Raw genomic sequence first — 14,676 nt, forward strand, 5'->3', positions numbered from 1 at the left:
CACCAGAGAGAAACCACATAATCTACTCTAAATATAGACTTTAGTTACTAAATTTAAGTTAGTACTTGGGTGCTCTGCATCATATCTCAATTCTGTGGCAGGATCATGACTAAGGTTTCATTAGCAGAAATGGCATCTTTCAGATTCAACTCAACATCAGCGGTCTCACCTGGTGAAAACATATTATTCACATATCTATCTAGTCACTGCCAAAAAAAAAAAAATTCTACTTAATAGGTACAAGGTTACAAAAATCTATATAGAAAGGAGGTCACTCTACGTTTAGTTGCTTAGAGCATTATACTTAATGATGGTTTCACTACTTTTCACATCATGAAAATATTTAATATGCATATGCATGAGTATGATGTTAGTCATATGACTTACTTTCTATAAAAGATGACTGGAACATATAAATAAATATTTTAAGCTCTGAGCATTTTTTAAAAGAATTAAAATATTGACTGCTTCTAATATGCAAATATTTAAAAATATAATTGCGATACTGTTTAATTATTGTAATTTATATATTCATTGGAAGGTGCTGAATTTAAACAGTATAAAAGCATAGAAAATAAATTCAATGAGGTCAACAAATATTTAATAAAATGGTTACTTGAATTACACTGATTTTTACCAATTTAGTAATCAGAGTAAACCAATACTCTAAGTTCAACAGTTTAGTTTTTTCTAAAGATAAACATGCAGAAAAGCACTTTTCCATGAATTCATGGTCTGGTTTGAACTATGTTAAGAGCTTTTCCCTAATTCATGTCGATTGACTGTTTGAATTGACATTTTCTAATTGTTTCATCTGTTTCATCTTTCGCACATGACTGCAGAGCACAAATCTCAAGAGATTCTACATCTGGTCTCTGTTCTTTTGCTGGTCTTGGCCACACAGAGATCACATCATAACAACCCTTGCCCCAGAAAGTACACTGGGGAGGTGGTTGTTTCACTTGTAAAGTTTCACTCAAGCCAATCATCCAGGTTTGCCTTGGCTAGTTATGCAAGAAGCCATTTGGTGAATACATCAGAGTTTTAATCACCCCAAACTGTAAAGACAGGTGACTGGTTCTAGCAGAAGTTGGTGTTATCCTCTCTTGCCACCCGCTCTCCCTATCCTGGTGTTACCCTCTCTTGCTACCCAAGTTGGTGTTACTTACTACCCTCTCTCCCTTAGTCCTTCAAAATACAAAAATCTAGTTTCATTTCCTAAAATCTTCAATTGGTCATTTTGGGGGATATGCATTTTAGTGGAGTGTTACTACTTAACAGAGGTAAAATTACTCCTAAATGGATTATTTTTACGAACGGGTTGGCCACCCCACTGATGATTCAATTTAACTGCCATACCTTAAACAATTGTCATGTGAATTCAGGACACGGAAACAATCCAGATGTTCTAGAAAGCACCTGGGGATCACTTTCATGATTAACATTTGAAAGCATGTCTCAAATTTTCGATTTAAAGCACTGCTTTGTCTGTTGTTTCTCTTACCACAACAGTATTCCATAAAATGGTTTCCATAAAGTACTTTTCAGTACAAGGACATAAATGAATAAGACTAAATGAATTATTATTACATATCTACATCCTTAGAAATCAAGCGTTTCTAACAACATAGAGGCTAGACATACACAGACATACACCATGTGAATTTTTGACTGATGTTATTCAAACAGTCCAAATAAACACAACACAGGCAAAAAACACACTAGTAAAAAACAACAACAAAACATATTGCTTTATTTGTTTTACTACAGTTTTGCCTGACCCTAATTGTTGGCCTACATGGAAAGCTCAGATATTGTTCAAATTAAAGAATTTAGAATCAGAGCTGGGTGTCAAAGTATACACTGTCATAATTAATTGTAATTTAATAAAAGTTTAATACACTTTTTTTTTTTTACTTTTTCTTCTCTATCTTTATTCATTTATCTCATAGGTCCTTCCTTGTCTATTTGAATACAGGTAGGATGCATTAACTGATTTGAAAAGACTATGATGCTGGGAAAGATTGAGGGTAGGAGGAGAAGGGGATGACAGAGGATGAGATGGCTGGATGGCATCACCGACTCAATGGACATGAGTTTGGGTGAACTCCAGGAGTTGGTGATGGACAGGGAGGCCTGGCGTGCTGTGGTTCACTGGGTCTCAAAGAATCAGACATGACTGAGCGACTGAACTCAACTGATTGAATCATTCCCATATTACAAATGTATAATTTTTAACTCACTTTTAAAATTATATTTGCCTTGTGATAGATGTTTTTAAAGACATTTTTCTGAAAACATCCTCCCAATGGTTACTAAAATCTTAAAAATTACAAATTCAACCTTTCTATAGTTTCAGCAACTGTCTTACCATTACAATAATTATAAAATCTTTCTAGTATATTTAAAATACTTATTTTGTCTCTTGGTAGATATACATACACACAAAACATATGCATGTAAATAATTAATGATTTTATAGATTACCTTATAATTTTCCAAAATGACTTGATAAATATTATATATATTTGATTGAGAAAAGTTTAATATAAATCATATCAAATATAAAAAGTTTAATATAAATCAGATATAAATTTTTAATTCTTTCTATGACAATGAAAAATACACATGAATATTATACTTCAATCCCAGGTGCTGTACCATGCTTTTTGTCTTTGCTTTAAAAATTTGAACTAATTATGTAATAAGATTTTAACTAGATTGATTTCATAATCAGGTGTGATATTCAACATTTCATAGTACATATATACAATGAATTGATAGTTTAAAAAATAATTTTTGAACTCTAACTTTCCACTTGGGAGATTTACTTTCATTCTCCTATTCCGCACTATGTGACTGCCACCCTGTGGATGAGTTAATGAACTAACCCCAATGCCAAGTTTACAGAGAGGTTTGCTGTCCCCGCAGTCTGATGTTTTTCACCTCTTTAAGTGTTCCATTCTTCTTTAGCTATAAATTTGGGGAAATAAAATAATAAAGTGATTCCTTGAAATAGGCACAATTTAGAGATTAAGGTAAATTACATTCTCAAAGATGTGCATTTTCAGAGGTCTTTTCTTTACGTGGCCTTACAAAAAAACAAAATGACATTAAAAAAAAAAAAAAAAAAAAAAAAAACCTTGAAACACTTAATGTGCAGTCACACAAGCTAAATATTTCATCTAAAGACTCCATTAAGTAAATTACTTTAAATCAGGCCTCCATGAAAGCAAAGTCAGCTTTTATGGAGAAAAAATCCCTTTACTTAGGCCTAGTAGTGCATTTATAATCACAACACTAGATCCATAGAACAAGTACATACTGAAGATTCACTGTTCTAAGTGTAATATTCCCAGAAAATTTGCTAAATGATCCTGAACTGGTTGATGTTAGATAGGCTATGTTTTAGAATGTTCACTTCTGTGAGGGTCATATATGAAACATACATAGCTATAGATGGCTTTGAAAAATATTTTTCACATTGCTGGCCAGATCTCTAACAGAAATAATATGGGAAATTAGAAATTGAATAAACACTGGACTGGGTTGAAACAGTTTCAGGATTGCACTATTGTATCTATTATAGTACTTTACATAGATATGAAAACAAGTATTTATTAAATGAAAAAAAACTGAATAGCTAAATGAGTGGTCTTCATGTTTTCCCAGAGGGATATAAGACACACTTTGATATCATCTGATATATAAATTAGTTCATTATAACAGAGTAGAGCCAAAACCAGAGTGATAGAAGCCTTGCATTCATAATTGCATTCAAAGCCTTGTTTCATTACACTTATATCATGGCAAATTCGTAATCTTTTTTTTGTTGTTGTTACATAGTCTTTTTATAAATGCAGATGAGCAAATTTCTTCAGGCAAGTTAAAGTATGTATAATACACATATCATTTATATGCTGTATTATTCCTAGAAAATAAAAAAATAATTATTGACTCATGTTTAGTTATATAAGAATATTCACAAAATAAACTGCAATTTGAGAACAAGTTTAATAAAATTAAACTTAACTAAAAATCAGTCTCTATTATTAGTTGCAATTTATATAATTTGGCCTTCACTTGGTCCAAAAATCATTTTTCTCTGAACAGAAAATTATAATTCCAAAGTGTAAATTTGAATTATAATTTATATGTTAAGCCTGGCCTATTTGACCAGAGAAAACTTTTAATTACCAGCAAACTGGGTTACTCATTTGCTTCCTATAATACACTACTGATGTGTCCTTTAGTTCTAGACTTCTGTTACTCTGCTTTTTATTTTGTCTTGTTTGTTGAAGACAAAAATACTTGTCTTCAATTAAGATTTTTCCAAAACCACAGGGTCAACCTATTTTAAAAGTCATAGGAATTTCTTGTTTCCCAGCAGAACCCAGTTACTGGAAACTGTCACCTCAACAATTATCAGTTACCCAGAGTTCAAGTTTAATTTACAATAGGCAAATCTCCAAGGAATAATGGAAATGAGACTATGAAGAAAGAAAGCCAATAAAACTAAAATAAAAACTTCAGCTATCGAATCATGTTAGAAAAATGATGTCAGAAACGGGTTTTATTAATTTACTGTGTGTACTAAAATTTTTGGCAATAAGCCTATAAAAATACTAGATTGGACTGAATATTTTAGGAGAAAATTCTACAGTCGTTTTCATAATTCACAAGTATACCAGGATCCACAGCATTTAAAATAACCCACATCTCTCGGTTTATAGCATTATGAAATAAATAAAAGTGTCCAAATGTACCTTTCACACTTAATTTATTTTATAAAGCCCAGTGATCTGAAAGGTTCTTGCAAGTCTGCAAAGATTTGATGGCTTAGTTTAATCCATTTTAGCTTCTTAAAGCTGCGGGAAGCATGTTCCTTAGTCGTGAAATCTTGCTATCCAACTAGAAGGAAGGATCCTGGGTGGGCAAATGATGACTGGCATGGCCCCAAGGCTGCCCTAGAGAGAGAGATGCAGGACTAGCCAGCACACTCCACATGAGGTTATGAAATTTGGACTGCAGAACATTTAAATGATTGATTTTGCCACTTAGTAGCTGTATAGCTTTCAGCAAGCTCGTTAACTTCTCAAATTTTGGTTTTCTTATTTCCAAAATGAGGATGATGTTGATGGTGATAAAAACCTTTTTATCATATGGCTATTACAACTGTGAATGAAGTGATACATGAAAAGCTTTTGTATTATATGGAAAATTATAAGCACAATAAATATTAGCTGCAGTAATAAAAATGACATGATGATGATGATGACTACAATGTCTTCTATAGTCAAACTATCAGAATTCAATGAGGTAACATTTTCCATTTTCATGCCTCAAAAAGAACATAACTTGAAATAATACCTTCCCAGAGGGACAAATTTGGTTTGCTTTACTGCATTTAAGAATAAACTCCAAAGAAAAAGATACTGTCTAAATGCCGCTGTGTCCATATAAGATATGCCTGTATGGAATTTCCCAGGGCCTGACAAAAGAACAAATTTAGTAAGTGACCAGTGAGTTTGTTTAAGTAAATCACACCAAGCAACTTTAAAAAGGAAATCGAAATGCAGTAGTTTTTGCTTACATGATCTTAAAGACCTAGCTGATACTTCTCTTACATGTCTTGCATGTGGGTATATAACAAAGATACATGCCCTTGGGATTATGTTGGTGTTTAAAAATGTTAACAATTACAATGAATCATCCTTGCATATTAAGATTATAAGGGAGTAAGTTCAGGTTCCCCTTCTATCTGCATGCACTGACAGGATTTGATAACAGAGGAAGAAGCTATGGATACATTTCATTTCTAAGCAATTTAGCTCTGCAGAGACTATTGTCAGCGGAGAGGTCACAACATAAGTGATATACTTATTTCAGCTGTTCCTCTTGGGTAAGGCTACATACTTCACTGACACAAATAATGAGAATACTCATGAAAAACTATGTGTTGGACTGATTAGTATGAAAGGAGAGGTGCCATCAGTACAATCATTTTTTATATGAACTTGCTGCTGCTGCTGCTGCTAAGTTGCTTCAGTCATGTCCGACTCTGTGCGATCCCACAGATGGCAGCCCACCAGGCTCCACTGTCCCTGGGATTCTCCAGGCAAGAACACTGGAGTGGGTTGCCATTTCCCTCTCCAATGCATGAAAGTGAAAAGTGAAACTGAAGTCGCTCAGTCGTTTCCAACTCTTAGCGACCCCATGGACTGCAGCCTACCAGGCTCCTCTGTCCATGGGATTTCCAGGCAAGAGTGCCATTGCCTTTTCTGTTATATGAACTTAAGTCTCCCTAATTCTTACAGTGACATATACAAGGGTGGAACATTAATTTTACTCTACATTCCCTTTACCTTCTCATACTGTTTATGGGGTTCAAAGAATGTTCAGACTACCACACAACTGCACTCATTTCACATGCTAGCAAGGTAATGTTCAGTCCTCCAAAGCTAGGCTTCAACAGTAAGTGAACCGAGAACTTCCAGATGTACAAGATGGATTCAGAAAAGGCAGAGAAAACAGAGATCAAATTGCAACATCCGTGGGATCATAGAAAAAGCTAGAGAATTCCGGAAAAACATCTACTTCTGCTTCACTGACTATGCCAATGCCTTTGACTTTGTGGATCACAATGAACTGTAGAAAATTAAAGAGTCATGGGAATACCAGACCACCTTACCTGCCTCCTGAGAAACCTGTATGCAGGTCAAGAAGAACCAGACATGGAACAATGAACTGGTTCAAAATTGGGAAAGAAGTATGTCAAGGCTGTATATTGTCACCCTGTTTATTTAAATTCTATGCAGAGTACATCATACGAAACGCTGGGCTGAATGAAGCACAAGCCGGAATCAAGATTGTCGGGAGAGACAGCAATAACCTCAGATATAAAGATGATATCTTTATATGGCAAAAAGCAAAGAAGAGCTAAAGAGCCTCTTGATAAAAGTGAAAGAGGAGAGTGAAAAAGCTGGCTTGAAATTCAACTAAGATCATGGCATCCAGTCTCATCACTTCATGGCAAATAGATAGGGAAACTATGGAAACAGTGACAGACTTTATTTTCTTGGGCTCCAAAATCACCGCAGATGTTGACTGTAGCCATAAAATTAAAAGACACTTGCTCCTTGGAGGAAAAGTTATGACAAACCTAGCAGCATACTAACAAAAAGACATTATTTTCCCAACAAAGGTCCATCTAGTCAAAGCCTGGTTTTTTCAGCAGTCATGTATGGATGTGAGAGTTGGACCATAAAGAAGGCTGAGTGCTAAAGAACTGATGCTTTCAAACTGTGGTTTTGAAAACTCTTGAGAGTCCGTAGGACTGCAAGGAAATCAAACCAGTAAATCCTAAAGGAAATAACCCCAAATATTATTCATTGGAAAGGCTGATGCTGAAGATGAAGCTCCAATACTTTGGCCACCCTGATGAGAAGAGCCAACTCATTGGAAGAGACCCCGATTCTGGGCAAGATTGATGGCAGGAGGAGAAGGGGATGACAGAGGATGAGATGATTGGATGGCATCACCGACTCGATACGAGTTTGAGCAAACTCCAGGAGATTGTGAAGGACAGGGAAACCTGGCACACTTCAGTCCATGGGGTTTCAAAGAGTTGGACACAACTCAGCAACTGAACAACAACAACAACATTCCACTTATAAGGAAAAAATATAATTTTAAATTATATTCTTGTAAAAGGTCAAAGCTATTGAGTATCATATATGAATGTTTTATATATAGTTTACTATCAGTTTAGTTGCTCTTCCCATGAGGTGGCCAAAGTACTGGAGTTTCAGCTTTAGCATCATTCCTTCCAAAGAAATCCCAGGGCTGATCTCCTTCAGAATGGACTGGTTGGATCTCCTTGCAGTCCAAGGGACTCTCAAGAGTCTTCTCCAACACCACAGTTCAAAAGCATCAATTCTTTGGCGCTCAGCTTTCTTCATAGTCCAACTCTCACATCCATACATGACCACTGGAAAAACCATAGCCTTGACTAGACTTAGTTTACTATTGGAGCTTATTTATTGCATATTTACATTTATTCATTTATGTTGGGCATCTTCAGTAATTACTCAGCAACCACTGTGCATCAATCCCTTCTTAGCCGCTAAGGAGTCAATGGTAGGTTTACAAGCTGATACAACCCCTACCTCTTCGAGCTTTTAACAGAAGGGAGTTCAAGATAATGTAAATAAGTACATAATTGAAATGATTTTTTGAAAATGGTAATCTGGGAGAAAGAAAACAAGGAGGAAAGATGGTACTGAAATAGAGAATAATGAGGTGTGTAGGAAAAGGGGACCACCCTAGAAAGTCTGAGCAGGGAAGATCTCTGTGTGGAGCTCCATGGCAAGCAGAGCTTTCAGTCTAAGAAGACAGCCTCAGGAAAAGCAGGACAGAATGCCCTTCCTGGTCCTGTGATTTCACATCAACAAAAGGCAATCACAATGTTAGGTGGCACAATTCTACCTAGAAATTATTTCAAGTGTATTTGTGGCACTCTATAGCCTATATCATGTAATATACTTTGTTTAATGTAATACTTATTCTCACTTTTCAATGGATTTGTTCTAGCCATCAAATTAAGGACTCTGTAAAATGTATGGAAGTAGTGTATTAACTACTCAGACCCAAAGAAAACTGTTCCTTAGTTTAGGTAATGAATTATCAATACTAATTTCATTCTAAGAAGACAAATGTAAACAAATCTGTCAGAGAAGGACACTACACAGATGCACACGACCTGAATTTTAAGTTGATCATCTATTGGCAGGGCCAATATTACTGAAAATTATTGTTTTTAGTTATATCTTAATCTAGCACAAGTAATATATTTGGTTTTTATGAACACAGCTATAGTTCCCATTCTAAAACTGAAAATCCTTTGGAAATGGTTGAAAGTGCCAAATTACATGAAAATTTTTAAAAGCAGTGCATTTCTAAAGAGTATTAAATATTCTACAAGTCTAATATACTCTATTATAAGAGGATTGAACATTCCTTCCAAAGGTTTCATTCTTGCCTGATGGAGAAGCCAGGCAGAGACTACCAAGAAGGCAATGAATTATTTCCCATGAATTATTTTTCCTACCATATGTTGAAAAAGTAGTTGATGATTTTCACTTTTACTGTATAAAACTCATACACAGATTTAGCCGTTTGTGATTTGCTTTCGATTTTTGTAGACTACAGATTATTTCTCTTCTGGATCTGACAAAAAATAGAAAAGACTGCCAATCAAATTTGAAAGAATCTAAAAAATAGAGCATCTGTTGTCAGGCAATTATAATTTTTTAGCTGTGCATTCTTTATTTTACAAAATTATTCCACATCTATCATATGCATTTTTTCATTTCTTCTTCTCATTTAGTTTACTATTTTGAAATTTTCATCTTATAGATTTTTGAATGTCTTTTTATTTTTGATTAATTCTGAGAATTAACCTAAAAATCCAAGAACAATTTTATAGCTGGCTAGACAATCTTAAGTGTATATGCTAACCAATCTCTTTGCTAATCTACAGAAAATTAAATATCTTTACTTTTGCTAGACCTGGGAATTATCTTTCAACTCTGTGTCTGGTGTCAGTTTCCTTTGTTCATTTGTTTGGAATCTGTGATAGAGTTCATTTTGGTTTTGGCACCATTTTTAAGGCAGTCTCATACACATGGTTGAGCCCTAAGGAATGGCAGAGTTGCAGGTAAAGATTAGAAAGTGAATGCATTTTAATGTGGAACAGCTGTGTGAGGAGATTAACATGGACTCGGTTTTAAGCTGTACCTATCTATAATCAGGTAGATTAATTCCCAAGAGTAATACATTTCAAAAGAACCCAAACATTTTGTTCTAATTCTCAAACCTTTTGGCCTCATTAAATTGTGCTCTGTATCTGCAGGCTCATTCATCAGCTCTATGGGTGGACCTCATCACACCTATCTGGGTTGCTCTGAGTGATTTCTAATGTCATCTGGGTGACAAATGGGTTTAAATGAAGCATTCAGTCACATTCATGCCAAGCAAGAGGCCTGGGGAGAAAGTAGGATTCAAAAAGAGGTTTTCAGATTTTTTTTCTTTAAAAGCTCTCCAAACTTTGTGACTTTGCAATTTCTATATTTTTAAGCTACAAGTGAATGTCCATCTTAAGGGGCATGTTTTAAAGAAAATTATAGTTGAATATAGAATTTTACAAGTATTGAAAGTTTATATTTTACTACCTATCAAATTTCAGTTTTACATATTGGCCATTTGAAAGAAAATGTAGCTAGTTAAGTTCTGAGTTGATAAATTTATTGCATAATAAATATGAATTTTGCAGGTAAATAACTGGTCATACACATCCTTAGATGACACAGATAGACAAGGATCTTCCATGCATCCACATGTCTGAGGGTGGCAAATCTCTCACACTGGGTGGATGAGTGGAAGGTAGAGAAGTCAGAATAAGCAGAGAAAGTGAGAAAGGGTTTGACAGTTCATCCCAAACCATTTTGAAGATGGAGGAAAAATCTCTCTTATACACACTAGTTGCATACATACACCCTTGGCATAAACAATTAACTGTGTAATGTTGTCTTGACAAAATACCAACACACTCAAAAACATAAGTGACTTAAAAATCGTCTGCTATCATCACTGTTAGTGGATAAGAACATGCAAATGCCAAGAGACAAATTTTTGGTCTAACATAGTTTTCCATGTTAGAAAATTTAAAAAGCCATTGAACTTGGAAGCAGAGTGCAATGAAATGTGGCACAACAATGTTTTCAGAAACACAATTCCTAATTGTCTAATTCACAAATCTGTGCTCTCTATCTCTCAATCCCTCCTCTTTCAAGGATCACCATCAATTATCCTTTCTCTGTTTTGTATCTATAAGTTTTATCTGTCTGGATATCCCTTTACTAACCTTAAGTTAAAATAATGACTTAGCTCTTCCATTGTTAAAAAAAACATGTATGCATGCACATGTATGTGTGCAAAACTTCACCCAGAGTTGACTGTCTTAATTTTTCCTATTTTTTCTTAGCAAATTTGCAAAGATTTTAGAAAAAAATTAGTTTATGTTCAGATTTCTATTTCCTCATTCCTTGATCACTTCTTAACCACTTGTCAGTGGTCAAAATTTACTCATAGCACTTTACATAAGAGAGCTAGCCATAGTTCCACACATGGTCCCTTGTTTCTAGAGATATGATTGACAGAATCAATGTCCATTTAAAACAGATATAAATGTGTGTTCATATACTTGTGTATGTAAATATGTACACATGTATAAGTGTGTATCACAGAACTTTGCTATAGCCCCTAAATTAGACTCCCATTAAAAAAAAATGTAGTTTCTAATTCCAAGGACATCTTAATTTTTCTTAGCTAACTATACATTTATTTCAAAAATCATGGAAAGCACTGACTACTTAATTTTCAAAGTTTCTTTGGAATTCACAAAAATTCTATGTCCTTAGGAGAAGTGTGTGTACTTACAGCAGAGAGGTATTATTAATAGGCAAACAGCAAGATTGTTGAGTAAGATTAGATTCATCAGTTTTAAAAAAGTGAATGTGATATGAATCATTTCTTATGTGGTTTAGAATGTCACAAAATGACTTTGTTTAAAACGTGGAGTTCCTATAAAAGGTGAAGGAGATGAGAAGGAGTGTTACAAGATAGTAATATTTAGATTGGACATTTTTTGGATATATACATAGAAAAATGGCTTTCAACTAGAAAATTCTTCATTTATTCAATCAACTAGACAATTTGTGAAAATGGAGGGTAGGATACAGTTGTTTTCCTTATGACATAAAATCTCTTTTATGGAAAAAAATAAAATTATGATATGCCCCCAAGACATGTTATTGTGTTACTTCTGCATGCAAAAAGAGTTTTTGGAGAGGAAAAAAATAAATAACAAGTTTATTGTTTTTCTCTTTTTATACATTTAAATTCTTTTATTCAAACTTGTTAAACTTTTTTGTACTCTGAAATTAAAATATATCTCTGGCACAAATTGCAATACAGAATGCAATATTTATTGCCATATTTAAGAAACTTTCTTTTTGAAGAAAAATATTTAGAGGTGAATGATATTCCTGCTTGTCAGTTTGGATGATATCAAAATCTAAGAAAAGATGATTTAACTAAACTTATATTCATTAAAAAATGAAAAGCACTGGGGCTTGAACTTATGCACCTCTGTCATAAGATAATAAAATAAGCTTATGACTAGAAGATGCTAAAAAGTCCTTTCCAAATTATCAGTGTATGATTAATTAGAAGAATACTGAAATAAATGTATTATATTAATAGAAATGAATTTAATTAAATTTATTTTATTACATTTGAATTCTTCCAAACATGGTAATTTTATATCACTGAGAATATTTAAATAAGTGAAATATTCTGTAACCCAGATTATTTTTTATGATTATGAATTTGTTCTATAACAGAAATTATGCTTCCAACTTTTGTTAGACACTCTCAAGTTTTATTTATTGCCATGTATTGAGAATTAACTCTGAATCTGTGCTTCTTGTAGGATGCTGAGAGTTCATAGTTAAACAACACAAAGGCCTACTCATGTGGGACCTTGGATCCAGAGGGTGAACAGAGAAAAGACCTCACGGGTAGCATAAGTGTGAAGAGACGTGGAGGGCTCAGACACTGTGCTGTGGGATCAGAGCATAGGCGCCTGAACAAACATGAAGTGGGAGGAAAGGATGTCAGGACATCCTCCAAGGGGTGGCGGCTGCCCTGGATTTTGAACGATCAGTCACAGTTACTAAAAAGTAAGAAATGTACATTATATCTTAATGCATCTGTATTTTCCCATTACTTTTCATTCTAATGATATTTCTGAAACAAATATTCACAATAACAAGATACCACTCAAAATATTTATAGGCTATTAACAGTTCAGTCCATTTATCAACTTTTCCAAAAGGAATGGCTCTTCTATATAATCAGAGTCACCAGATGTTTAAAAAACCTTAACCCTCACATTAAACTTATGTCATATGACATTATACTTTAATAGCATATGCAGTAGCATAGAGTTGAGTATTAAAACATTTTGTAAACAATTCAAAGTTACACATATGTGTGTTGTCAACTCTGAAAGTACTGGTATTTTTGAAATGTTTCAAAATTTTTCATTAATACTCTACCCTATTATCCACAGTATTTTGCCTGCCAATATATAACTTATGTATATTTACCTAAATGTATTAATTTAATTTTTCCTTCTTTTTAATCCTTCATAAAACAATTCTTTAGCATTAATGATGAGTCAATGATGAAAGTTCTAATTAAAAGCAAAGTTGATAGGTATTTTACCCTGAAGGGTGCCTTGTGAAATATATAATTTTTGTTGAAGTTCTGAAAGCATAAGACGTAAGCTATAATTTTTCATTACTTATTTATGGATTCTTGGCATTTTAGGAAATTAAGTTGAGAATCATTGTCCTCTCATAAAATATGGAGAGTATCAGAAAATTAAAATAAGCTGACAGTAGGAGTGATAGAAAAAATAGTTACATTTGATATCTTCCACAATATCAGTAGGTTCAGCTACACTGGTGAGCTTTCAAAACAGGCCTGTGTACAATACTTTTCTCTGCACTAAAGCAATCAAAGAAACAAATACATTCTATATAGGCCTCTATACAGGCCTCTATATAGGTTCAAATTATTTTATTAATAAATTAGCCGTAAAGTACTTGTGAATTTCACAAAAGATATTTGACATTTAATTCAGTGATTGGCATATAATCCATGAGCTGTATGGCTTTATAGTCAGCACACTAATGTTTTAACCAAAAACATCTTCCCTTACCACTTTTGCTGTATTCTCTCTTAAAACCACCTAAATTAATATTAAATTTAAAATATCAGAAAAATTACACTCACCTTTTTGTCTTTGTTGTATTTGGTAAATATCTCCTGAGCTCTCTCTTCTCCTCCATCCGTGAACAACATGATAATCTTATTGCAGTTGGCTCTAGACACATTATACTGTAAAATATATCAATAAAATTGTATATCATTCATAGTAAAAGGGAGGGAGTATAAAAGCAAAATGGAAAGTATGTGCAGATTGCAAGTGATGACTGAAGTATCTGTTCAATAGCCAATTTTAAGAACAGGTTCCTGGATCAAGCAGGCCTGTGCCTGCCTACACAGGCTCTGCCTCATTTTCAACACCCACCACTCTCCCTTTCTTTGGGTTTCTGATCAAATGTCACCTAACCTTTGAGGACTTTCCTGATGACTGCATTTTAAATTGCAATCTTCCCTCCCAAGGTGTATTCTTCTTTATAGCATTTCACATTTGTTATATGCAGTATATAATGTGTTTGTTTTTTATTACTGACTTCCAATAAAATATTAAGTACCAAAAAGGTATAAAGTTTTGTCTTTTTTGTTCAATAGTTTCCTTGTCTGAACGAATGCCTAATACATAATAACCTCTCAGGGTTTAATTAATACACGGATTTTAAAGTGATTAATGGACATGGTATCAATTCTATACCTCTATAATATATACCAGAAACAAAAAAATATTAATAAAACGTACATATCTTTTCATGTATGTTTTCAATCCATTTACAAATATTTGTTCCTCTCTTTACTCCTCCTTCCTCCTACTTTATTCAGTTCACA

General features: G+C 33.8%; 1 protein-coding gene across 15 annotated transcripts in view; it reads right to left on the reverse strand.

Annotated features, from left to right (window-relative positions):
* The window catches only part of CACNA2D1 (calcium voltage-gated channel auxiliary subunit alpha2delta 1), a 520,495-nt gene that overhangs the window by 70,590 nt on the left and 435,229 nt on the right, over nucleotides 1-14,676 (reverse strand). For all 15 annotated transcript variants that reach the window (XM_027539817.1, XM_027539824.1, XM_027539819.1 and 12 more), the window contains exon 12: nucleotides 13,924-14,028. In XM_027539817.1, coding sequence (XP_027395618.1) covers nucleotides 13,924-14,028 — 105 coding nt within the window. The remainder of the gene's footprint in view (nucleotides 1-13,923; nucleotides 14,029-14,676) is intronic.

Source organism: Bos indicus x Bos taurus, chromosome 4 (assembly GCF_003369695.1).
Source record: "Bos indicus x Bos taurus breed Angus x Brahman F1 hybrid chromosome 4, Bos_hybrid_MaternalHap_v2.0, whole genome shotgun sequence".
Lineage (NCBI taxonomy): Eukaryota > Metazoa > Chordata > Mammalia > Artiodactyla > Bovidae > Bos > Bos indicus x Bos taurus.